The 27,291-nt window shown below is 47.7% G+C and overlaps 1 protein-coding gene and 1 long non-coding RNA gene across 4 annotated transcripts in view; both read right to left on the bottom strand.

Annotated features, from left to right (window-relative positions):
- Positions 1–27,291, bottom strand: part of ACSL6 (acyl-CoA synthetase long chain family member 6) — a 57,678-nt gene that overhangs the window by 19,883 nt on the left and 10,504 nt on the right. For 2 of the 3 annotated variants that reach the window (XM_063168651.1, XM_063168650.1), the window contains exons 2-9: positions 10,876–11,096; positions 9,149–9,263; positions 8,298–8,362; positions 7,793–7,894; positions 7,572–7,671; positions 6,724–6,902; positions 5,817–5,849; positions 4,796–4,847 (exon numbers count right to left, since the gene is read on the bottom strand). In XM_063168651.1, the coding sequence (XP_063024721.1) occupies positions 4,796–4,847; positions 5,817–5,849; positions 6,724–6,902; positions 7,572–7,671; positions 7,793–7,894; positions 8,298–8,362; positions 9,149–9,263; positions 10,876–11,096 (867 nt within the window). Of the gene's footprint in view, positions 1–4,795; positions 4,848–5,816; positions 5,850–6,723; positions 6,903–7,571; positions 7,672–7,792; positions 7,895–8,297; positions 8,363–9,148; positions 9,264–10,875; positions 11,097–24,247; positions 24,419–27,291 lie in introns of those variants that run through there. The other variant, XM_063168652.1, reaches the window with a different exon arrangement.
- Positions 1,228–4,049, bottom strand: LOC134424694 (uncharacterized). The gene is made up of 2 exons (XR_010029475.1): positions 3,863–4,049; positions 1,228–2,891 (listed from the first exon to the last, which is right to left on the bottom strand). It is a non-coding gene; the product is annotated as an uncharacterized LOC134424694 (long non-coding RNA).

Below are 27,291 nucleotides of genomic sequence, written 5' to 3'. Positions count from 1 at the left end.
CAATTTTAAAACACAGTAATTTTCACCATCATTTCTGTGCACTAATACATACCAAAAACACTTCAATACTCAAAACTTAATAAAATGCTACTGCAAATAGAAATATTTCTCTTGGAGACTTTGGAAAACAGGTTCCAGCAGCAAATAGCCTAACTGCAATTTCTGAGAGTGCTCAGATGGAGCCACTCAATGAGCACAGCCATCAGACTTGGCTGGCTGTTCCAGCCTCTCTTGGGAGGATTTATTTCATCCAGATTTTGACTAAGAATGATCTTGAACACCAAGAGACACTGTTTAAAAGGCTGTTATACTCTTACTTAACCAGTATTCTGGATGACATGAGAAATGCAGAGAAGTGCAGGTAAAAATTAGGCTACAAGAAGACCCTTTGAGACTACAATTAAGGGAAGTATGAATGAACGAATAATATCAGCAGCAGAGGTGTCTTGAAGGCACCCCTAAACCCATTAGGGAGCCAGCAGAGCCCCTGTGCTGTGGTCCAGAGCTGGGCACTGCCCCTGCAGCATTTCATCCACCACCAAAAGGCACCTCAGCACCACTAATATTTGCCTTTTTACACTCCTTTTACACCATGGTCAGCTGACCATGGTACACCTCTTGCATTTCATATCTTTTGGACACAAAAACAGTGTTTGTTAAGCAAATCCACAGGCTGGAACCTCCAAAAAAGTGACATGGAGGGCTCTGCACATCCTCCTATCACAGCACTGTCCCTTTTCATCACCTTCCAAGGCTTTACTTGTGAAAATAAGGTGTAGCTCAGCTCAAATAAAGATTATGGGGCCAGCCTCTTTCTCTGCAACATGTTTTTAAGCAGATTGTTTTAATTCCATCACACCACTGCCACGTAGTTCCTGCTGCTCTGTGCGAAGGCAGATCAGGGGAGCTTTACCTGCAGGTGCCCAGTGTGTCCCCAGAACAGTGGGCACAAGCAGCCTGGCAAAGCTCCTCCAGTCAATGCAACAAAATGGCAAACCAGCCAGAATTTCATTCTGCCTTCCTCAGATTAGGAAGAGACTGTGGTGCTTTGTGAATATGTTTCAGCACAGGAAAGTATGTTTAATCCTCTCATTTCAGAGCAGTTTGATGAGGGCTGTGCTGCTAGCATGGGCACAGACATGAGCACACTCAGCACTGAGCCCTGCCAGCACCACCACCATCACTCCTACTCAGCCTCCCAAGTAATTAAAGGCAGGCACAAACAGCAATTGTTGCATATATTTATTGCAGTGGAGCAGGATATTTTTAACACAATGTATTATACTGAAAATTCCTATTTGCTGCTCCAAGTGCCTTGAGTAATTCAGTCCCAAACACTTGCAGATGAAGATGGTGCACAGGAGGTTGCTTTGGTCCCATCTGAAGCTCAAGGGTGATGGTGGCAGCTTTGCCAGCCATGGCTGCTCCCATGCCAACATGCTGAACCAGGCTCACAGGTGCCAAACCAGCCTGGCAGGTTATTTTCAACCGGGTGCACACATGGATCCAGGCTCCAGGAAACATCCATGAACAGGTGTCAGTTGTGCATACACACCACAACTCCAGAATCACTTCTATTACTGAGCTGTGTCCAGCCAAACACAGGTGCTCAGCCCCTGCAGTTCTAGAAGCAGCTCTGCTCCTGCAGTGTCACAGTGGAGAGGATGTGCTCAGTACTGGTTTGGAAACTCAAAACTGTGCCCTCTGGCACACTTCTTTCTGGTCCCTACACCTTGAAAAAATTCTTCAGATGTTTTTTGGAGGATTTCAAGTGTTTAGTGCCAGGCTGGGTGGGGCTTGGAGCAAACAGGTCTAGGTGAAAGGGTCCCTTGCTGTGGCTGGGAATTGGAACTAGACATGCTTTGAAGGTCTCTTCCAAGCCAAACTATTCTGTGATTCTGTGAGATTTCTCAGATATTTGACTCATTTACTCACTCCACCTCTGACTTGAATGCAGATCCAGCATCTCTGCCATGCCTGGAAGCAGTGTTAACATCCTGACTCCTTCTTCAGCCTCCTTCTTCTTGCACAGGCTCAACACCCTGGACAGGCTGCAGTGTTGATAGTGTCAAAGCAGAGCAGCAGTGCTGGAGCCAGGAGAGCCTTCATCAGGAGAAATCCAGAACAAACCATGCTGTTATGGGACAGCTGCAGCTTTTTGGGCTGGGGGACTCTTGTAAGCTTTAACCTTCCTTAGTAGTTCTAAGAGTTAACCTAGCAAAAATGGGTGCCCTTTTCTATGAGCTCTTTCCCAGAATCACCACTTTGAGAGAAGAGGGTTGGCAGGGATGCTGCTCTTCTATTTAAAAAAATCAATGCCATTTCTGTAACACTGTTCTTGTTTGAATTTCCTCACAAAGACAGGCCTAGTGAGTGTCCTGTTACAGAATGGATACCTGCAATCCATCAATAATCCAGGAATGTCAAGGCCGCCTTATCTTGGTGCCAGGCTTGTTTTATAGTTCTCATAAGCAACAGTAGAACTTTTAAAAGAATAGAAGAACCTTTTCCACATTGCCAAAAGGGTCTTTCAAGTGCTCCAGCACAAATGTGATGGTGTGATCCATCAGTGTTCTGGGATGCAAGCACTTTCCTCCCCAGGGGAGCTCTGACTAAAAGGAACATGCACTGGCCATGCTGGGAGAAACCATTGGGAAGCAATTTTTATCCACCTGATCAGTGGATCCTTGAGGGAATGACAGTTGATTGATTTCTCTGGAGTAGCCAACATGAAAAATTGTATCCTGACAGTTTGGGGATATCTATATATCTTTGGCCCATTTCCAAGCGCTGATGGCTTCTTGGCACAGCCATGGAAGTTGCTCTTCTCATCCAAGATCAGTAACCTCAGCCTCTCTTTTCTCCCTGAGGAGGCATTGGGGCATCTGGTCCTGTCAAAGAAAAGCAAGTGTTAAAGTCTGCTCCTGGGGAATTCTTTGCAATTCTACAATTTTCAGGAGACAAATTCTAGAGCAGAGGTTTTTTTCACACCATACAAAAATATTTAAAGCCCTTTGGAACTGGAAAAGCCCTAGAGAATATATCCTTTGGAAGAAAATTCTAAATTTAGTCACTAAAAATTACATGGGCTATATAAAACTCTTACATCAAAGCACAATGTAGAAAACAGACCAGAGTGTTGATGCAACCTCTGGAAAATGCAGAGAGTGATGTGCCAAGTCCTGCAGCAGCAGAGGATGGGCTCATGCATCGCAAATCATTGCTATGAAATGTTCAGTTTGAGATGATTTGCAAAATTGGAAATCTCTGATTTGGATTGGAGAAGGGAAATGAACTTCCTGATTGTCCTATTTCTGTAACTCTGGCCATGCTTCTAAGAAAAGCACAAAATCGGAAACTGGCCCATGATTGCATCTGCAAATGAAAAGGAAAATCACAAGAAACCTTCTCTATGCAGAATTTCTTAATTAGAAATAAAAATGTCAACAATAACGTGACTAGAAGAATAACTGCAGAATTTCTTATTTAGAAATAAAAATGTCAACAATAACGTGACTTGAAAAATAATTGCTCTGCACTTGAACATGCACAGAAACACACTGTGCCCTGCTGCATCCACAGCATGGCTCCTTCCATTTCCACTGCTCCCATTTGTGCCCAGCCACTTTGCACTCTGTGCATGGCTGTGATGTTCATGTCCAGCACTGAGGTCAGTCTTTCCCATTTAGGAATTCCCAGTGCTGGAACAGAGCAGAGTCACAGGCTCCTTTCCCTCAGTGCCCTGCCCTGGGCACTCTGAAGTGCAGATATCAAATCTAAGGACCATACACAAAGGTAAAATACCCAAACCCTTTTAATACACCTTGAGCTTGTACTTGGAGCTGATACAGCAGTTGCCTACCTGGTCTGAAGCACAAGTCTTCTCTGCGAGGTGGAGGATGAAGGTGTTCCCTCGTGCTCAGCCTGACCCACCATCTGAGGAGCACCAGCATCTTCTGCTGACACCAAACTGAGGATGCTTTGGTATAGGACCAAGCATTAGGCAATCCCAAGAGCACAGGTGGATCTGGAAGAGCTGCTCCAGCAGTGCCTGGAGCATGGACCTTCTCTGCAGGCAAGTGTGAAAGCAGTGTCCCAGGCAGTGATGCCTTGTGCATCTGCCCACACAGCTTTCAGGGAGATGTTACAGAGGCTGAGCTCTCAAGAGTAGGAAACTCCTGCAAGCTGATGAAGACCAGGGTCTGAAGAGAGGAGAAAGAACTGCCTCTGCTAAGAACAGGCAGGAAAATTATGCTGCTCCTCTCTCCAAGAAAAAGAGGCCAGCAACACATGAGTACCAGCACCAGGCTCATCCCAAACCTCCCCAGCACTTGGTGTCATAAGCAACACACAGGAAGAGGAAACAGAGGTGACAAGAACCTTGGTGAGGCTGGAGACATCAATGTGCTTAGGATACAGAGAATGGAAAGCTCTGGAACCACATTTTAGGTTTTTTTGATTTTTGTAAATATTTGCAGAAGATAAATACCAATCAACCAAGTGCTTCACAACTACACAACAAAATGGGAAGCAGAGACATGGGTGGATTTTCAGACAACTGGGAAATCATACTGGCAAAATGTATGTCAGAGAATTCAACTGAAAAATAAATATATTGTTATTTTTAATTTGCAATCTACAGAAGTATATAAACCTATATATTCTTAAATATTAAAAATGCCTAGAAATATCATTGCCATATCAGTATAACAGCACATTTGAATGTATTGAGGTTGGATTCATAATTAATTTCATAAGATATTTTAACATTTCTAGATTAAAATGCCTCTTTTACCTGTAGTGCCACTAGTAAAACACACAATTGACAGATCTTCTGGTCGAGGAGGCTAGAAATACAAAAGGAGATTAAGAAAATCACATCAGTCAAATGCAGATGTGTCAGTGGTAGAGACTGTTGACATTGTAGAAACCTAAAGATCAAACCAATTATGTTTTTGCTCTGACAAGAGAAAAAAAAAGCTATAATTCCCCTCAGCATATATAACCAGAATTCTTCAACTGATGCAGGCTCTATTCCTGCCTTTATGCTGTGCTCCAGCTGCACTAAGGGCATGCTTTAGTGTTTGTCTCACAGTTAGCATTTTCCAGTCCACCACCTGTATCTTTAGACACGTGGGACAGCTTGAGATAATTCATCAATTTCCAGGTCAATTCTGCAAAGAACTCTACAACAGGGACAAGATTCCAAAGCTGCTGATTGTTCCCATTTCCAGCAGCATCTCTGTATTCTCAGCACCGCCCCATACGTGCACTATTTTGGGTCATTAATGATTAAATAAACCCTTGAATATCAGAAGCTGCTTTTGAGAGTTTTGTATGAGTATGAGCAGCCAGTGAAAAATATCAAAGCAATTTTCCCAAAATATCCCATATAAATACTGCCAAGTAGTGCTTCTGAACTATAGGAACCCCAGCAGAAAGTGAAGGGTACAGAGACACTCCAGTGCCACCAGGGTAAGGTAGTGGAATTAGGATAGCTTAACGATGGCATTTAATTACTGTCCCATTAACACATTCATAGCAGGATGAGCTATCTCAATTAAGTGTTCCAGGTAGAGGGAATAAAGCAAATACTGCACATTGTTCCCTACGGGGGTGGTGAAGCTCTGGCACAGGCTGCCCAGGGAAGCTGTGGCTGTCCCATTCCTGAAAATGTTCAAGGCCAGATTGGACAGGACTTGGAGCAACCAAGCACCCATGGAAGGTGTCCCAGAATATGGCAGGGGGGTGGAACAAGAGCTTTAAGGTCCCTCCTGTGCAGTTGTAAGTGGGAAAAGCAACAAGCCAACACTCACCACAGGCACATGTCGATTCTCACGGCCACAGTCCTGGAAAAGATGAAAGCAACAAAAGTGATTTCCACCTTAATTCCTGCAGTGTAACCCATTTGCTAATAATCTGCAAACCACTAAGGGAGAGTGTGAGCTAAAGCAACAAATTCCTAGCTGGCCATCTTCATTGTCCTGAGTTACTCATTATCCTGAGTTTCTTGCCTCAACTGTAGTGCCTTCCTTGGATTTCAAGGAGTGTTTGGGTTGGTTGAGCTGCATCCAGGGTGTTTCAAACAAGTGTGAGGCTGTAGGCTTACATGTAGTGTGGGTGAGGGTCCATAGTGACACAGAGTCCCCGGGCAGGTACAAAGGAGAGCTGCTTTATTGCAAAAACCAGGCCTTTTAAAGGAGTTTGTCCATCATCAGTTACATAGTTTTAAAGCATAACAAACATAATTCAACCAACCACCATACAGCACAATGTGAACAATGTGTAATTTTTATAACTTGTGAATACACAAGTTATATAACTTGTTTTCCTACCCCTATTTCAGCTGAGTCTCTTTCCCACAGTCCTTTTCTGCTTAGCTAAAGTAACTGAGCCATGACTTTACAAGGCCTTCCTTTTGTGAAGTTTTACTTATTGGTAACATTGCATAAGGACAATGTCTCAAATAGCAATCCCCTTCCCATGCTTAAATAACAGCTGATAGCATACTTGAGGATCAAGAATTGAAATGTTGGCTCTGCTATCAACAAGGAATAACACCAAGAGGCAAGTGCACCAAGCATCAGCATTATCAGCCACAAGCTGCTCTTTTGTGCTCTCCAGACACTGAACCTGGCACACAATTCACAAGTCCCTGTGCAATGTACTGTCTTTTCACAGATATTACAAAAAAAAGTAAAAGGGGAGAGAGAGCAAACTCACCTCCACCTCCTGCATGGTCTGGATGCGAACCCCACAGCTCTTCCCTCTCTCTGTCAGCTCCTTCTCAAAGGGGTCCATCAGGATGATAGACCTCAGGCCTGGTGTTTCTTTCCTCTCCACATGGTCGAGGAGTATCTTGGCTTTCTCAGGCTTGTCACAAATGACTGTGGAAATGTCAGCTGCAAGAAAAACAGCCAAACAAGCTGTTTGCAGTAAATCTTCTTTAATGCAAGATTAGCTCATAGCTAACACTATATCAGTTCTGATAGTCAGTCCAGGCTACACCAGAAATCCCAGCATACAGCACATGCTTCTCTTGAAAAATGAGGAAAAAATGCAGTCTTAGGTAACCTAAGTCAATGACAAAGCTGTGGCTGACATTTATGATTATTCTGGGAGTCAGTTCAAAATATTAAAATTGGTCCCCACATGCATTAAAAAAATCTAGGAGGCAAAATATCAAGCAACACAGGAGTGGGTGGACACATTCCCACATCCAGAGCAGCCCTTATCTATGGCTATGCACAACTGGGCATGTGGAAAATGCAACAGAGGCAGCACAGGGACACAGGGCTTCTCAGGAACCTCTCTGAGTGAATTTAAGACACTCAACAAGTATAATCACAGTGTCCCACCCCTGGAAGTTTTGATGGCCAGGCTGGATGAGGCTTGGAGTAACCTGGTGTAGTGTGTCCCTGCCAATGAAGAGGAGCTGGAAGCAGATGAGGGTTTAAGGTCCCTTCCAACCCAAACCATTCTAGGATTCTATGATCATCTGTCTTTTAGAAGCAGAAAATGAACCATTCTGAGCAACAGGACTGAGAAAATCACATCAGTTTGGATGTTACCTGTGTTGACAATGTACCGAATGGCTCCAGGACCTAAGGTGTCATACAGGGGAACCACCACCATGGAATAGGTGTAGCAAGCCAGCTCAGAGATGATCCACTGAAGGAGAACATGGAAGCACAAAGGTGAGAAGGGGCCTCGAGAGCAGATATACCTTGAGAACAAGCTGACAGGTCAGGAACATTATTAATACAATATGAAGTTGGATATAAAATCTCACCTCTGGGCGGTTTTGAGCGAAGACGCCAATGAACTGCTTTGTGGATGGCTTGCAGCCCTGCTGCAAAAGGCCTGAACCCAGAGCTTCTGCTCTTTCAGCCACCTGGAATTTGGAGAGGAAAAAATACATATAAAAAGAGGAACATAATGATACCAAATTAAGCAAAGACTTACAGGAAGGCTCTCCAATTATTGTATTTCCTATCTAAAAGTCCAGTTTTTATGTTATCATGAACCATCATTAGCTGAGTAGTAGTTGATGAGGTCGGTGATGCCCCGTGGCTCCAGAGTGCCTCAGTGCTGCTTTCAGGAGTGGGCTCATGGCATGGAGCCAGCCCCTGAAAGCTGACACACCCATGTAACACCTGGATGTGCCAGGGTGGGGACAGCAGGAAGCATCACATGCTGCAAGAGCAACCCCCTGGTCTAACGTGGAGGCACTCCAACACCCCATCTTGTGTTGGGCAGGGGAAGAGGATGCACAGTGGGTGTCACATCCAGCTCACCTCCTTGTAGGACAGCCACTGGTAGGGCTGCTTGGGCTTCCTGAACCCCAGGCAGGGGCCATTCTCTGAAAGACACAAGCAGAGATGATGAGTTATGGAGAGGCAGTGCCAGGAGTTCACACATAGGGCCATGATGTGGGGGAGCCCTCCAGGAGTAAATCCATAGTTAATGGGTTGGTTCTCACAGCAATCCCCAGCAAATTACACACACAAGTGCATCTGATGGGAGACAAGCTGCTGGGAGCCCCCAAAAAGGCCTCAGTCCTCCCACTGACAGCAGCAGTTTGCCCCAAACAGCCTCATTAAAAGACATTTCTCCAAAGGTCACATGAGCATTGATGTCTGATAAGGGCACTCATCCCACTGCCTTTTGTGCTGCATTTTGATTTAAAAAGGTAAAAACTACTATATTTAGCCCAGCCTACTCTGGAGGAAGGTAAAACAACACGCAGCAGTGCGTGACCAGATGAAAATTTGAAAAGTTTGAATAATTTGCTAATGGTACCTACTTGCAGGAATCCAATCCTCCACACACCTACCGAGTCCTTCATCTACCCCTGTCTTGTGGGGCAGAATATGTGCAGATCTGGGGTTTTTTATTGTACCAAAAATACTAATCTGACCATGACATTGCTAAATCCAATGAGGCAGGACACCATAAACAGCAGACATGGAAATAGTTTGGTAGAGCAGGGAAGAGTTATCATGGCTCTTTGGAGTGGGAAGTGATGTCTCAAGTGTGTGAGAGCTCTGTGACGATACCAGTGACCATGGAGTAAGGACACCTGCATGGCCTGGTCCCCACCTCTCCCAGCTTCTGCTCCTAGGCCTCCTCACCACTGTGCTCTCACCAGAGATGCTGAATCCCCTCCTGAAGACCTCGTACATGGTCCTGGCATCATCGTAGTAGTGCGTCAGCAGCTGCGGGCTGTCCCCAATCACCGAGCGGCGCGCCCCTGCCAGGCCCTGCGTGACACAAGGTGACACAAGGTGACACAGCCAGCAGCACTGCTCCAGGGTGGGACATGGGGAAACCCCCACCATAAAGCAGTACACTCCCCAAATGCCAGCAAGAGCTTTGTGATCACCACCTGCCCCAAGAACCAAAGGGATGTCAGAGGGGGGACATTGACCTCAGCACCTCAGGGAGAGGGAGAGCCCTCTGGTCACAGAGGAGCACTTGACCCAGCTCCTTGTCACTGAGATCATTGATATTGCCCTAGGGAATTTAATAGGGAATTATGGATCTGGAAGTAATGGAGTGGGGATGTGCTGGGGGAAGCAACTGCTCTGGGCTCCCCAGGTCTCCAAGACTAGCACCATGAGCACTTCCACAAGGACATCCAGGCCAACATGAAGGACAGACCAAGGCAGAGCCCAGCCTCCAGTGCCAGGAGCTCAGCAGAGGTATTTTAGGAGTGGACAACCAGGGTGAGAATGAGCAAACCAGGACTGCATGGGAGCAAAAAAAAAACCAAAAAAGTAACTAAAGCCCTAATCACAGGGAAAAATTATCTTGAAAAATGTTAATTCCTCCCACCCTTTTAAAAAGCTGTTGGAATTAAAGACAATGACGTCTTGGGGGGAGCATCACAAAAGGCTTTAAAAATTCTCATCCCACTTTCAGATATTAAAATAAGTGGAGACAATACTCAGAAACATTTCTGTTCTTTAAGACAGAGCCACATCATTAAAGTAATTTGCAAGGATAACAATTAGTAACTCCTCAGCCTCTAAGCATGGGTTCAGGTTTACTTTTTCTTACTATTACCAAGTTTGCAGCACCAAATTCAGCAATGGGTGCACATGAAGACTGCCAGGTGATCTGGTCTCATCAGCTGTTGCCTTTCAGTTGTTTCTCCCATGCAATGGCAGTGCCTCTAATTTTTTGCAACAGATGGTTGAACAAAGCTAAGACCAAAATTTTACTGAAAATCTAAGAGAATAACATGTACTCTGTATTCTAGTTTTTCAGTTTACAGGAAAAGGTGAAGTGATGGGGTGAAGTGATCTTGGCACAGTGCATTACATGGTTGATTTCAGGATGAGGTTGGGGAACTAACAAAACAACAACAACAAAAAAGACTTTCTGGTGTGCCCTGTGGACATAGATCTGTAGAGATAAGTCCAGAGGAGCCATGAAGGTGATTAGAGGAATGGGACACCTACCCTATGAGGAAATGCTGAGAGAGTTGGGGTTGTTCAACCTGAAGAAGAGAAGGCTCTGGGGAGACCTTAATGAAAGGGGCTGGAAAGGGACTTTTTGCAAGGGCACATAGTGATAGAACAAGTAGTGGCTTCACACTGAAATAAAGTGGGTTTAAATTAGATGCTAGAAATAAGTTCTCTCCTGTGAGGGTGGTGAGGCCCTGGCACAGGCTGCCCAGACAAGCTGTGGCAGCCCCGTTCCTGCAAGTGTCAAAGGCCAGGCTGGATGGAGCTTGGAACAGCCTGGTCTAGTACCCATGGCAGGCAGTTGGAATGAGATCATCTTTAAGGAAGGTCCCTTGCAACCCAATCCATGCTGTGACTTCCAGGCACGCAGACCTTGGGGAAAGCCAGCGGGGGTTGCCCTCACCTCGACTTCTTCCGACTGCATGCGCAGGTCGCAGGGCGGCTTCACGGCGCGCGGCCGGCTGGCGAACCAGTAGGCCACGACGGCGGCGAAGGCGCCCAGGCCCACCAGCGCCGTGGCCGGCAGGTTGCGGAAGAACTGGCTGAGGTCATCGAACTCGGGCAGCCGCAGGCTCCGCAGGATCTCCTGAGCCTGCATCTTCTCCACCAGCGAAACTGCAACCTCTGCAAGAGCCACAGGGATGGGTCAGGCCGGGTGAGGTCAGGCTGCGGAGGGGCAGAGGCAGCGCGGGGCTCGGGGAAAAGGAGAACGTGCTTTGCCTCATCAGCCGTCGCAGACACCCTGCTCTGCTGAGCCAGGGGCTGCCTGCCAGCGGCCACCCTAACTGAGAAAAACTGCTTCTGTGGAAGAGACAGAAGAAAGGACGAAGCATCCATAGCAGGGTGAGCTGGAACAGACAGCTCACTTCCTAAGGACAGCTGAGTACCAGTGTACAGGAAGCGATGCAGTTGCAGTTATCTTGAGTGAGAGATGCTGGGACAGGCTCTAGGATCCAGCTAGGACCCCTCAGGGCTGCCAGGAGCTTTCTCTGCCTCCCCTGAGCAGGACTGCACAGACAGTTGTGCTGGGCTCACAGAGTGGGAGCTGCTCCTGGGAAAGGCAAGGTCACGCTGTGGATCAGGCATTGATCTAGACTCTGCCACAGCAGGTTATCCTGCTTTTCCCTTTTGCACAAACAGAAACAGCCACCAGAGAGAACGAGCCAAGCAGGTGGCTCACTGCTCCAGAGAGGTCAGGCGGTCCCCTGGGGACTCGTGTTTGGGCATTGAGTGCACAAGGAGCATTTTAAAAAACTCCTGTTTACAGGAGAGCCGGGTATCGGCTCCTCGCTGAGGAGTCCCCAGTATCGGCCAGCCCTCTGAGGAATGAGACAAGCAGGTGCTGCCCAGGGGGAATCCAAACAGTTCAGGTTTCCCACAGCTCTATTTATGACTTTACAAGAGTCAAGGTCTTAAAAAAGTTTTTCAGCCACATGAGCCCAGGCAGCCCTTTCCCTCTTGCCCTCTGGCCTTGCTCCAGCTTGTGGAGTTCAATTGCTTCACTTCCATGAGGGGGCCAGGACTTCCCACACAACAGCACCACTAACACAAACCTGCTTTTTTCCTCCTGGGAGCAGTGTCTGGGCTACACTATCCTGAAATCCTGAGGGTCAGGACTACCCTCTAGTAGCCTTCTCCTGTGTTTGTGCCAGGTGAGCATTGGGGCTGGCACAGGCCAGGTGGTGAAGACAGGGGCATCCCTTGCACAGGGCTCTGGAGAAGGTTGGTAAGTTTGCAGCCACCATAACAAACAATTAACCTCACTCACTTTTGGGCTGTGAAATGGTGAGGGCAGCAGCAAGGGGACAGCAACACAGAGCCCATGTTCAGGGTCATCCATCTCCCCCTGAGAGCTCTGGCCCAAATGTCCCTCTGGCCCATGCTGCTCCCTGATGCTGGCCAACATCTCACAGCCACCTCTCCTCCCAGAGAACTCCTGACTCTGCAAACCTCTGGGACCACAACCAGCCTCTTCAAGAATGGTTAAACCCCTCCAATAATCACATCCAGATGACGTTACTGGGAGATATCCACCATCCTCCTGAGATCTGAGGACCTTTTCAGAAATTTCCACATGTGATAAAATACTGACTCTGGAACTGAATAATGTTGGTATGAACTGTGAGGGTGGTGAGGCACTGGCACAGCTTGCCCAGAGAAGCTGTGGATGCCCCATCCCTGGAAGTGTTCAAGGACAGGCTGGATGGAGCTTGGAGGAACCTGGTCTAATGTAAGGAGTCCCTGGTCATGGCAGAGCAGTTGGAACTGGATGAGCTTCAGGGTCCCTTTCAATCTAAAACATTCTAGGATAGAATGATTCTACGGACGGAAACAGAGTACTGATTTGTCCCCTCAATATTTCTCAACACCAGACTATGAAAAGCAGCCTGACAAACACACTCTTACTACAAAAACTAGGAGAGCTTAGCAAGGGAGCTATTAATTTACTGCTGAATTGCCTATTTGTGAAAAAGCATTTCAGCAAGTCCCAATTAAGACAGTCTGCACCCAGAAACAGCCTGTCCCACCAAAAGCAGCCACCCAGCTTGCTGGTTACACTGAAATCCTGGGAATTACTCTCTCAACAGCAGCCTGTAAGTGCTGTTTTGTATCCATCTGTGCAGTTAAGTTGAAAATGGAAAGCTGGGAAGGTGCCTGTGGGAACAGCACTGCCATGGGGGGATGCTTGGCTACAGCCATATGCTTCTGTCCTGCTCAGCTCCAGGGATTGCCTGGGTAGAAGCAGGACTAGGCCTTTACACCCATCTGCGTCGAGGGCATCCATGGACATCCAGAGCTCATAGCATCAACAGAAGGGTCACGAGAGTCAGGGCTGCAATTTCTGTTCACATTCAATTTTGGCACTGCAGAGTTCACACAAGTTGCCTTTCACAAGAGTTAATCCTGGGTTTTGCATCCCCAGGTGATTCATGATAAGTCCATACTTGATCTGCTCAGAGCAGCCAACCTGCCCTGGGATGGTGGCCAGGAAAGGGCCCAGGTGTGTTTGGGATTATCAGAGAGAACTGCCTCACCCCTCCCTATACCTATAGACAGACAGAGGGGTCAGGGTGCTGGCTCACAGCCTCCTCTGACAGGTCATGACAAGCAGGTGAGCACCTCAGGGTCACACGCTCTGGGAATACATTTCTCATGTGATCAGGAAAATAAATCATAGTAATTGAAACCCAGCACAGTTGGGCTGGGTTACCCATCAGCAAGGCAGTGTTGCACTCCAGACTGCACAGCAAGCAGCTTCTGCTGTCACCTCAGGCTTGGGATCAGCAGCAGGATGCTCTCCACACCTCTTCTCTACATTTCTGTTACCTCTGTGCCCCATTTCTGCTACTTCTTGGCCCCATTTCTGTTGCCAGAAGTGGATCTAGCAGCCTGCTGCAATTCATGTTCCCCACAAGTAAGCAGCCCTGGGTGCCAGCAAGCAGAGCATGGCACCCATGCATGTGACACATGGAAACACTGACATTTCCATTTATTCCAAATGGCACTTCACATCAATGGATTTCCAAAATATTCCCATGGCAAAGAAAAGAGAAACAAATACGCGAGGAAGGACAGAAAAAAGTGGTTTGGAGGAAGGAAGGAAGAAGTGCTGGAGAAGTGCCAAGAGAGCACAGCCATGGGTAAGAGCTGGGGGTGCCTGGCACAGGGGAATTTCCCAGCCTGGGTCTGGGCTGAGCAGGGCTCCTGCAGCCTTGGGGCAGCCAGCAGTGACACTGGGCTCCAGGGCACCCACCAGCCTGTGTTCACAGCAATCACCCACAGAACAGGGCTTATTTATTTATTTTGGCAACAAAAGGCTCTCTTTTACAAATCAATTTTCATCTTTTTCTCCTGGAAGTGATTCTGTAACTCCAGTTGGAGTTCAGTGACATAAGCCAGTGTGGGAACAGCCTCAGACTACTGGTGTGTGCTTAATGCAATTAAAATCTTACTGGTCCTGTGCAGCCACACAATCACATCCTCCCTACCATTCCATCAGTGCCTGCTTGGGAAGAACAACTCCTGTTGGGGCATCCATATCCTCCTGCCCCGTGCACTCATGGTGGGGTGGGGAAGGGGCAGGTGAACCATTTTATCCTGGAAAATGGGCAAAGTGTCCCATCACTGTCCCTTTATTCAAGCCCCAAAAAAGTCTATTTACACTGGACTTCCACAGCACAAAACCAAACCCAAATAAGCAGCTTTTCAATATGTCTGAGAGAATTAACAGGTTGCAGTGGGGAACTGCAAAGCAGAACCAGTGCCATGCAGTGGCTCAGAGCACAGAGACCCTCTGCTTCTCCCAGAGCAAGCTGGAATATCCCTTCAGCCAGCAGTCACCATGGATCCGTGTCCTTGGCTACAGCACTGGCTGCTCACTCATTTCACTGAGGAAACAGAATTTCCAGGATCTAAAACATCTCAATCTAGACAGGCTGATTTGGAGGGATTTCACGCCAGTGAAACACTACAAGCCTTTTGAACTCTTTTCTCATGTTCAGTTCTGCAGAGCCCAGACCCTGAGATTTATAGTTGTTTTCCTGAAATGGGGTCAGTGACAGAACATTTGCACAAAGAAGCATCCAGCAAAACTTGAACCACACTCCTTCACCTTCCTGTACAGAACAAAAAACATGCCAGTGCTCTGTGCAGAGGGCTTGGGGGAATTTGCAATAGGGATCCAAATCACAAATGGCACTCAAATTATGACTATGCACTACAAGAGAGTTTCCATTTGCCAAGGGGAAAGGGAAAATCAGCATTCCCAGGGATGCATAAAATTATTAGTCAGACTGCATCACTGGAAACCATTTGTTTATTTAAATGGAAGCTGTTGCAATAATTAACATCTTCATGAAAACATGCACAGAGGCTGTCACAGCCATGCAGGCAGAGGCATTTGGGGATGTTGTGTATTGCTTGCAGAGTATAATCATTTTTATTTTTCCTTTTTCCTCAGACTCCATGTAGGCTCCTGGGAGGAGCCCCTGCCATTAAATGCAGCTCAGTACTTCTGACCTTCTCCAGCTTGGCCAGGGAGCTCCTGGGACACTACAGGCTGTGAATTCCTAATCACTGCTGTAATTAAAACCAGAGAGGTGATGCCAAGTCAGCCTCTGCTCTGCAGCTCCACAAGTTTTCCCTGTGTGGGCACAGAGAATGAGAAGCTGGATAAGCCTTCAGCCCTCATCCTGAAGCCAGTGTGGGTTGGGGCTGGGCTCAGGTGAGGAAGGGGGACACTGACCACTCTGCAGCAGGAGGCTGGGCTCACATTCCTCTAGATTTTATGGGAACAAGTGATCTAATGAGATCTCCTGTTACAGACTGTGCTGTACCTCAGCCACAAAATACACAGTTCAATCCAAACCTGCAGATTTCTTCTCACTTGTTTTATTTAAATGTGAAAAATTGGAAAACTCATGGCACTTGGTCACCTTTCTATTTTCAACTAGACATCAGGTCAATTTATTGTTTTAATGATTTTACACTATAGTGTTTATGGAAGTGGTAATGCCACGCTTTACAGCGGAACAAAACCAGTGTTAATTACTGAGAGAAAATGCCATTACGTATTTGCTGGGCATTACAGAGAGCTACTGAAAACCTTACAGAAAATTTCCTGCTGTAAGAGAGGAAGCCAGGCAGTCTGCAAGCTTGCAAACTGCTTGAGAAAGAGTAAAAGGTGTGTTAAACATCAAGGGGAAAATAAAAACAGCAGAAGTGGGGAAAATAGGAACACCAGAAGAATCTGAAACAATGAAAGAATCACTGTGTGGAAATCCAGTAAGCAGCCCCAAAATGAAGCAGGAGACAAGCAATACTTGGCTCACATAGTTGTGCAAGACATCTAACAGATTCTGTCCCACATGCAGCTGTGCTATAAACACACGACCACAACAGTGACCCAAAATACTTCACTGCTTGTCCTACACCCCTCCAGAGCAGCCTGGGCAGGGGTGACCCCACAGCCCTGACCCACTACACGCACAGGGACCCTCTGTACTCTGCAGGGGCTAATCAGCCACACATGCAATTCAGCAATTACTAGGATTATTAACCAAGGCTAATACTACCTAAAACTTTCTGAAACCATACCTGCTTTTTCTCCTCTAATGTGGAGGAAAATATAGAGAACTTCTCTATTTCACTATAGCCCTTTTCTCCATTTAATGCCTCTCACCTTCAGACACATCACCATAAGCCAATCTCTCACAGCCTCCACATGATGTATCACTGCTTTGATTTTTTGGACAGCACATTTTCATAAAAACTGTGTTTTCCATTAAAAAAATGCCCCCTACCTAACCAAAACCAGACCAAACTGAACTCTTACAGGTGCCTAATTTTACCCACTGAGCAAAATAATTGCCTCTCCAGTGCACAACCACAATTACTGTGTTTTACTTAGATCATGCAATTCTTTGCAGGGTCAAATAATAATAGAGGACTCAAAGCCAAGGCATTTGGCCTCATTGACTATGGTTCCACTACAACTCAATGAGTTATAATTTGGAAGGGGAAAAAAAAGAGGGGAAAGAAAAGGAACTGGTTTTGAGATAAAATTTCTTTTTTTGGATTATTATGCCAGTGCTCAGGCATCAAAAGAGAGGGTGAGAAGCAATGGATAGCAAACAAGGGAGGACAGGCCCACAGTGCCTGTGAGGCTGTTGCACTTCTCTGGGGAGCAGATGCTAGAAAAGCACCCCATGATCCAGAAATGTTATAAAAGCAGTTTATAACTTTTATATTCTATTTTTACTAACAAAGAATATCCTTCTCCCTTTCCTTTGAGAATCAGACCCATCCAATCTGTGAAACTGGCCTTTTGCCAGCCTGACTATTAAAGAGCAGGGTTTCAATAGTACCTAAGCCTCTCTAGCTCAAATTGCTTTTGTGCTGGCAGAGCTGCCTGGGGGCTCAGTGCACCCCAAACTCAGGGTCTGGGCACTGGAGCACACATGGGGCTGCAGCAACACCACCAGGGCCTGTCCCCATGCCCCTGCTCCCCCTCACCCTCTCCCAGTGCACTCCCCCTCACTCAGTAAGGCAGGGTTACCCACAATGGAAAAAGGCTTTGCATCCAGGTCAAGCTTTGCATCTGTAGGAGAATAAAGCAAATAAACTTTATGGCAAGGAGGGCAGCAGTGCTTTTCTGTGTCCCCTGGTGACTGAATGAGTGAGTGGAGCACAGGGATGGATGAAAGAGACCAGTTCAGCATCAGCATGTAGTTGGGGCTGTGGTATAAACTTGGCCCAATGGTGCATTAAGGCAGTTTCACTCAGGACAGAAGGAATGTCTCAGAGAAAAGGCTGACGAAGTACTGGGTCCTATTTATACCCAGTATTTACACACATTACATATCTGCATGTGTGGATGTAAATGCTTCTGTGTGCATGTGCATATATATATAAAAAGCAGAATTTCTCCCTACATATATATTTATAATATATATATATAAAAAGCAGAATTTCCCCCTACTCTCTGTAACTGATGATTAACAGCATTAATTGCATAATACCATGTGCCTCTAGCATTACTGCAGAAACATCTCACTCCTTAAAAAACTCTAAGTTTAAAGCAGCTGGTGCATTAACAGCCTGGGTGTGACCATGGCACCACATTTCCCCATGGCTCCTGGGGACAGAGCCAATGGCAGACACAGCACTGGGCTCAGGAGCTTTGCTGACCTTCCAGCTTCCATCCACCTTCCTGACATCCCCAACCCCAAAGGCAGGGCCCAGACAAAGGATGGAATCTCCAAGCAACCAGAGGAGCAGCACTGGCCTCTGCTCCCTCCTGCTCTGCACTGCTGGGAAATGTATTTGCAAAACAGAAGATCTTTGCAAGCATCCACTAAAAAGGGGAAAATGCTAACAAGGAGCTCAATGTCCTGAAAGAGACCAGTAATCACACATAAATAGAAGTATTTAAAGTATCTGAAATATCTACAGCGTATTGGTCGCTTGCCTAGAGAAATTATTCAATAAATAATTCAGTGCTATGCAGAGATCTTTAGACATTTGAGATCTTTCTGAGAGCAAAATCCAGCCCCCAGCTGCCTGGAAATGCTCCTTGCTCAGAGCCATGCACGGACCACTAACCCATCCTCATGTCTCTGCATTGAGTCCCTTTGGCACTGATGCCAAATCCTCATGGGAAGCTCTGTCCTCCATCCCACACCTCCTCACCCACTCAGCACAGCTCAAACACGTGGACCAACATAAAAATACCTTTTGCACCCCTGAGCAGAGTGGTGTAGCAGTCCTCAGAAGCCACTATGACTCACACATATGGAAAAGCCATGCCTGGGAATCTGCTCCAAATCTGCCACTCCTCTGGATAACAAAGCATCAGGAAGCCAGAGCAAGCATTTTAAGTTTCATACCAAAAGGGAAAAGCTCAACAACTCTGCTGTCTCTGAAGTCTGTCAGTTGCCCAAGGCACAGTAACAAAAAAGCTCCTCTAACTGCTGAAATATCCTGAAAAGGTTACCCAGCACCAGCATGAGCCAGAGTCATGAGGTTTCATTGACCAGGCTAAAACCCTCAGCCTGTGGTTGCAGGATGGAGTTCAGATGGGAAAACCTAAATGGGATATTTTTGCATTCAATATCCTCCCCATCACATTCCTCTTGTTCCCCTTATGCCAATGTAGCTTCTGTGTGCTCACCTCAAGCTAAAACCTAACCCAGCCAGAAGGAAAAGCAAACCACCACAGTTGTGGGGTTTTCTGGCTGTCTTCAGCTCTCTGGAACCTGCTCACAAGTGTGCCAAAATCAGCACAGGGGCTGCAAAGTTCCATCTGGGGAAACCAGAGCCTGATCCCTCCGCATTGCCTTCCCTGGCTCACAGGCAGCACAGCCCACAGGAGCATCCCATTGAGGTGGCTAAAGCAGGAGAGAATTTGCCACTCAGCCTTATGGCAAAGCTTGCAGGTGGTGGCAGTGAACCCTGCAAATGCTTTCTGGGCTTGTGCTGAAGTGCCACGTGCTGCTGGCATTGTCCCACAGGGCTGGAACCTGACAGAGCATCATGGGGCTGCTTTTGCCAGGGCTGGGGCTTCGTTCTGCACACTGCTCACAGAACATCTGCAGAGCTCCCCCCTTCCCAAAAGTACACATAAGTAATTGTCAGCTTCAGTTCTCATGAAGAATGAGGTTTGTTGGGTTGGGTTTCAGCTTTTTAAAATTTTTTTACTGACATTGATGGTTGATTGTCCCATATACTATATGATTCCTGAATACTCTGTGTCAGGCAGCAAACAAACAACTTAAAGAATAGCATAAAAATAATTATCTGGGGCAGAGTACAAAGAGAAGTACTGAATGGAAAGGGAGAAGGGAGCTGCACCCCTGACAGCTGGCTTGGCAGAGAGGAGATGTGAAGGTGCTTTGCAAAGAGCTGGATGGCTTTGCCAGGGAAAGTTTTGATGTTGCCTTTCAATACTGAATTTAAATGAACCTTAGTACAGTCTGTAGAGGCCCTGGTCCAGCTAAGAACCCCAATGACCTGAAGGCTCTGCAGCAGTGTCAGTGCTGGGCAGTGCAGAGGTGCAGGGACCCAGGAGGGATGCACTCCCCTCCTCAGCTCACTGCCTGGCCCATTTTCAGTCTCTCCACATGAACATGCCCTAGCCAGGCCCTCTGTGGCCATCTCACCCTACAAAGCCCCTAGGCCATGGCTGGGTGGAGGCATTTGGGCACAATGCCAGGCAGGGAAGAAGCTGATACCATAAGCATGCATTGCCCTGGCTGCTGAGGGCTGGCTCTGCTGTCCCCACAGCAGGTCACTGCCACACAAGGACACACATGCAGGCAGATTCCTGCACTGCCAGTTGCTCTCCATGACCGTTCACACCCTGCCCTTGGCTGCACCTGGAGGGTCACTGTGTGACACTGGTGACAGGGATACAGGGACAGTGATGAAGGGGGAGCCTGGCTGCTCTCCTGCTGCACACACAAACTGCAGAGGCCTGATTCCTGCTGGCAGGGTAGGGTGGATGATCCCAACTCACACCACTGCTGGACTGGGCCATGAGGAACCCCTCACCTTATGCCCATGCTGGGGCACATGGCTGTTGGCACAGAAATTACTGTCCTGCTATAGTATCAGAAAAAGTGGTTGGTTTACAAGCAAATCCCCACTTGGCATGATCAGATGGCATCCTGGTGCCAGGGTGGGGTCCTGTCCTCCCTGCATGGCTCCCTGACCCACCACACACCCACCTCCAGCCCTGCCTGGAGCACAGCTTGGGGAGCCACACCGGCTGGGATGCCCCATCACATTCCAGGCCTGCCAGGGCAAGGAGTGCTCCTGAGCATCTGCCCCTTCCATCACTCCCACACCCACCCTGCCTTTCCCAGGCACCAGCACAAATATTTGTGCACCACTCCAGGGGTACTGATCCAGCTGCAAACCTTTCTGGGTTCATTGCTGCAGTTTCTTTTGGCAGCAGCACCAGAACAAATGGTTTCTGAATAACACTCTGAGGATCCTGCCAGCCAGTTGCATTCAGGCAAGCATGGGAGTGCTTCATCCAAAGTGAAACAGAAAACTAAACAAGCTCATAACAGAAAATCTTCCATAATTCTTAGGACATGACACAGTGGCATGCCCAGAGTTAATCCTGCAGGGAAGAACAGGAATGTTTTAAACACCTATTCCAAGTCAAGTGTTAACCTGCCTTGTCTCTCTGACAGCTCAGACTGGACCAAAACACTTATTTGGTCAAACTTCAATTTTGTGTTGCCTTCTGCTATATCAACAATTATGTAGCAAGTGTTCACAGCAGGGCTAAGCAGGCCAGACTGCAGCTGGCATTGCCTCCAGCCATGAAGATCCTGGAAATTTGGCCTGTTGCTGTCTGCAGGAGGTTGTCTGTGCATTATCACACCACAGATTTTCATCTTCTGCTGCAGATGTAGAGAGAGACCTCACAGTTTGGGCCACATGACAGCCAAACACTGCCTTTATTATTACAAGGAGCGATTTTTTTTATGCCAATCCTAGAGCTTGAAGAGCTCCAATACTTACTGACCTGCCACTGCAGTTAAAGCAAAGCCATATGAAAAAGGAGAGGGCTGAAAGGCTCTGCCAGCTCTGTGTCAAACACATGCCCATACAGACAGTATTACAACTGTCACACTGGAAACTGAAACGAGAAAATGACATCAAAATGGGAGCTTACAAAAAAGTAACAGTAGTGTCACTAACCATAACAAATAGAGTTGTTTCCCTCTCTTAGAGTAATCTGACTGTAATTAGACCAGGTTAGTTAACAAGAAAGTGCCCTGCAAGTTCATGGGATCACAGATGGGTTGGAAGAGACACTGAAGATCACCCAGCCACCCCCCACACAGTGGGCAGAGATGCCCTTCACTAGGGCAGATTGCTCAGGGCTCCATCCAACCTGGCCCTGCAGCTGTAGTGCTTTTCTAAAGGACCCTGTCTGCACAGATGGGAAGGAGTGAGGGGGTACCAAAGGCTAAGTACACATGGAGAGAGCAGAGTTTTATCCAGACCCTGTGTACACAGAACTGTGACTGCCTGAATCTGCTCCAAGTTTTATCCCAACACAAACCAGAAACTGAAGGCAGCTTTGAAAGTTGTTCGAGGCTTATTTGGCAACCTTGCAGTGCAGTGAGGGGCAAGAAAATAAAGAGGCAGGCCATGTGCCAGAAACCCAACGGAAGGCAAGTGCCCCCTGCCCCTGCAGGTGGGGGACAGCAGCAGGGACACAGAGGGGCAGGAGCAGCCTGATGCAGCAGCCTTGCCCTGCACAGACCTGCCGGCTCCTGCCGTGCCCTCTGCCTGCCTGGGCCCGGTGCCAGTAGCCTCCAGTCAGAACTGAAACACACTGCCTGCAAGAGCCAGAGCTTCTCAAAATAATCTCTTCTGTGCTCAGGAGTATCACCATGCTTTTAAAGGAACACAACTTGATGTTTCTCTCTTGCGTGGTATCAGTAAAAGCAGAGTGATTAGTGCAGGAAGGCTCCTGGTGTCAGGGACACTCAGTGCCCAGGTGCAGCAGGTTTTTCCAGGAGGCCCCACAGTGCCCACAGCCACCCCTGCAGCTGACCCACCACATGGCACAGCTCCAGCAGCAGGCAGGGACCCTCCACCATCCAGGAGGCTCTCTGAAACTGCTGAAAGCATCATCCTCCCCTTCTCATCACATCTCCAACCTGCTCTGTCCCCAGCATGCCAAAGGATGGGATGCACCAGCAACAGGCACATACACAACACAGCAAGACAGAAAACACACTATGGTCAGATAGGGCATTTCATGGCTACAGATCAGGTTTTCACATTCTGTCCCTGACACCAAGGTGCAACCCCATGAGCTCTCACACCCCACACAGCAGTAGGCTCATCCCACGTGGATGGAGCATGTTCATGGTTCTATGCTTGAGGAAAGTGGGACTGCACGGCATGGAATTAGAACATCACACACTGAATGCTTGCAACCTACCACTGCTGCATAGCTTTGGCAAAGGCAAGTTTTGTCACCAGCTCCAGGAGCTCCCTCAGGCAGGGACATACATTGCAAAGAGCCTGCACTTCAGTCTGGGTGGCTGAAAGTTGAGACACAGAGAGCATAGAAACCAGCAGGATGTCACAGAATTCCAATCATTTAGGTTGGAAAAGCCCTCTAAGATTATCGAGTCTAACCATTCCCCCAGCACTGCCAGGCTTGCCACTAAACTGTGTCCCAAAGTGCCAAATCTACACGTTTGTTAAATCCCTCCATGGATGGTGACTCCACCATTCTCCTGGGCAGCCTCTTCCAGAGCTGAAAAATTCTTCTGGTGAAGAAATTGTTCTTAATATCCAACCTAAACTTCCCCAGGCACACCTTGAGGTCACTTAATCTTGTTCCTCCATTTGCTGCTTGGGAGGAGACAAACCTCCCCACCAGCTTCAACCTCCTTTGTAGAGTGATAAGGTCCCTTCTGAACCTCCTTTTCTCCAGGCTGAGCTCCCCCAGCTGCTCCTTATCCAGCTTGTGCTCCACACCCTTCCTCAGCTCCACTGCCCCTCTCTAAACACACTCCAACACCTCTGTGTCTTCCTTGGAGTGAGGGCCCCAAAACTCAACATAGGATTTGAGGTCAACCACAACTAAACAGATGTCCCACGCTCCACAGAGCTCCCGCTGTGCGAAACAAGCCCCGATCTGTAGGGTCAAGAGTTTGGGGCAATGAACTAAGAGGGGCAGAGTGCTCCAGGGAAGCCGCAGTGCCGGGCTCCGTCTCCGCATCCCAGTGAATTTGCCCCCACGCAGGTAGAGCTGTCCTGCCCGCTGACCCCAGGGCTGCCGGGGATGTCTCCAGCCCCAGGGCTGTCCCCCCGCAGCCCACGCGGGACCTGCGGGGCCGCTGCCTCCAGCGCCGGGAGCTCCGGCCGGAGCCGGGCAGGAGCTTTTCCCGCTCAGGCTGCTGGAAACACGCGAACCGCGGGAAAATGCCAAAGCCACGTGCCAGTGTCCCCCGGGAGCTGTCCCGCATCCCCCCAAGAACGAGCCCATCCACCCACCCACAGCCCCGGCTCCCGCTGCACCGCAGCTCTGCCCCCGCTCTGCTTAGGCTCGGATTTGCTGGGCATCCCGGAGCCCGGCTCCGCTGGAGCCCGCGGGGATGCGGGTCCCGTGTGGAGCCCCCCGGGCCCTCCCAGACCCAGCCGAGCCCTGCCCGGACGCAGCTCCCGGATCCCCCCGGGATCGCCCGGCTCCTCGGAAGCACTGCGATAATAACAATGAACCCGCCGGCACTCACCATCCGCCGGTGCCGCCGCTGCCCGCTCAGCTCATGGCCGGGGCTCTGCCCTGCCGAGCCCCGCACAGAACTGCTGACTCCAGGCCGTCCCTCCCCCTCCCATCCGCAAACGGCTGAAAGAAGTTAAGCTTGGCTAATATCGGCTTAGGCTGAATTAGCGCAGCAGCAGCGGCAGCGATGCCCGCTGTAACCCTTGAGCTTCCGCACCCGGCGGTGGGAGCCGCCTCCCAGAGGAAAACCCACCCTCTCCGCTCCTGAATATTGCAGCAGTTTCGCACATCTCTGTCATACTGGAGGATTTACAGGCTCGAAGAAACGCTTCTGGGTGTAAAACTGTAAAACCTTTCTGCAACTGCGCAGTTTAAAATTAGAAACGGTTTTTTTTTTTTTTTTTTCTTTTTCTTCAGGAAAAGTCACCATACGAGAAAGTTTCTGACAAAAGAAAGTGTGTACCACCAGTTCAGGTCTGCTGAAATAGAAACTTCATAGGTCGGATATCGGCAGATATTTAAATGGGCAGATGGTGGCAGGACAAAAGGAACGGCTTCCCACTGTCGGAGAGCAGGGTTAGATGGGATATTGGGAAGAAATTCTTCCCTGTGAGGGCGGTGAGACACTGGAGCAGGCTGTCCTGGGCAGCTGGGGATGCCCCACCCCTGGATGTCCAAGGCCAGATTGGACAGGGCTTGGAGCAACCTGGTCTAGTGGAAGGTGTCCCTGCCCATGGCAGAGGGATTGGAACTGGGTGACCTTAAAGGACCCTTCCAACCCAAAACATTCTGTGATGATCGAGTAGAATAAATACAAATCCCCTGAATCAATAAAATAGTAAGAGTAACTATTACCAGTGACATCATCCTCATACTGTTATATATAATCACAGAAAAAGCCCAACACCCCTGGTATTCCAGCCCCAACCAGGTTTTGTTAATTTAAGCTCAAAATAGCAAGACCAGAACTTTGAAATTCATTTGTCATGGTAAATTACTGACATTTACATTTGAGAGATCTGGCTGAGATATTCTCAACTACAAGAGCATTCCTTTCAACTGGAAACCAACAGACCAACAGTGTCTGATAGCTTCCAACTCCCCTCTCCTGAGCAAAGATAACATGGGTGTGCCACCCCTGGGCCCCCTTGCTCCATATCATCATGTTATTTACTGCTCATTTTTTACTGTTCAATTCCTGCTTAGGACTCTGGCTTTTAGGAAGGCATTTGAGGGGTTCTCCCTTCTAGAAGCTGAATACCTGGCATTACTAACACTGAAATTATTGTTTTCCTCTACTCCTTTTTTTTTTTTTTTCCTGGCTGGCTCTCCAGAACTGCTTGGCAGAAAAGGGGGGAGCAGAGGGTGAGAAGCTATGTGAGGACTTACTATTACCATAGTTAATAAAGTTTCTGTCTGACCTGTCCTAAATTTTACTTGTGATATTGGAGTTTGTAATGGAGAATTCTCAAAGAACACTTAATATCCATGAATGAAGAGACTATTTAATGAGATTTCAGGCAAGATTGTAAAATATTGCTCCTTCGGGTCACATGGAGGATGTTCTGCAATCAGGCTTAATTCATCAAAGTGCCAGAGTGGGGCAGGGAGTATTGGACTGAATGGTCTGCAGGTGCAAATCAGCATCACAGTGCTGGCTTAATGGGACCTCAGCAATATTCACCAGCCTCAGATTCCTGCCCCTTTGTTCTTTATGAGCCACAGCTTGACAGAATCTTTGTAGCCAGGAAAATATTTCAGGTGTGTGAACAGTTCTGGGCTGGCTGGGTGCTTCAGTGCCAGTAGCCCACAGTCTCAGCATATCTGTGTTCATGCTGAAATGCCCTAAAGGGGAGGTGGGAATCCTGATTTCAAATGAGTATTGGATTAAAACCAACATACTGTGCTATGGAACTCTTCTTTCAAGCTCCTTCTGGTAAGGGCTGGTCTTGCCTACCAAGATGAAGCTCACCATGGGCAATATGCCCTCGGTATAAGTGGTGAGATTGAGTAAAACACGTTTCATGGTAGAGTCTGACCCTTTTACCCGCTCTGTAAGTACCCTGAGCAGTAATTCCCTTTCTCTTGTTTTGCTTTCATTGCAGTACATACGCACATGGACTCACTCTCTGAAACAACCATTGAGGATATCTGAGGGAGAACAAAGAGAGGAAGATGGATGTGGGCTGCCTACCTTAAGGGAAAAATGATGCAAGCATACTCTAAGTAATAAACTGAATAAAAGCTTTCACTCTGCCCCAGAATTTTCTGCCAGGTAATTTGCAGGGCAGAGTGATGGGGACAGGGCTTTATGGCAAGACAACCTAATATTTTGGACTCACAGGCAAGAGAAAGCATTAAGTAGCAGGGATGTTTATACTAGCACAAAGGAAATTAGACTTCACCTTTTGTGCTCAGTCTAAAGCCCAATAAGACCCACCTACCAGTAAAATCAGTGGAAAGACTTCAAAGAACTCTGGGATTTGGCTGAGACCTGATCCATCCAGGATGGGATGCAAAAAAAGATGTTTCAGTAAATACAGTGCATTTAATGATCCCAGCCAAAGACAAAGTTAAAGAGTCCTATAAAAGAGAGTAATCTATGTAATCTCTCTGTCCTTTTATACTTTATCAAAAATAATGAGAAACGCAGATTAAGATTGAATTTTAAACATTGCTGCTTTTAGCCAGGAGAATACAGGATAGAACATGGTGTAATGGTTTTAAACTAAAAGATGGCCAATTCAGACTAGATATAAGGGATGATTTTTTTATAAAGAAGGTGGTGACACACTGGCACAGGTTGTCCAGAGCAGCTATGGATGCCTCAGCCCTGAAAATATTCAAGGTGGTGTTGGACAGGGCTTGGTACAACCTGTTCTAGTTGAAGATGTCCGCTCATTGTAGGGAGGTTAAACTAGATGAATTTTAAAGGCCCTTTCCAACACAAACTATTCTATGACTTTACACAGAGTCATCAGAGCAGCTAAATGAGGCTGTATCACCAGGAAACCACCCAGAGCTGAGATAGCCTGGGAGCTCCCATTGCTCTGA

Source organism: Melospiza melodia, chromosome 14, assembly GCF_035770615.1.
Source record: "Melospiza melodia melodia isolate bMelMel2 chromosome 14, bMelMel2.pri, whole genome shotgun sequence".
In the NCBI taxonomy this organism is placed as follows: domain Eukaryota; kingdom Metazoa; phylum Chordata; class Aves; order Passeriformes; family Passerellidae; genus Melospiza; species Melospiza melodia.
Note: the sequence above shows the minus strand (reverse complement) of the source record. Positions and strands in the feature narration are given on the sequence as shown.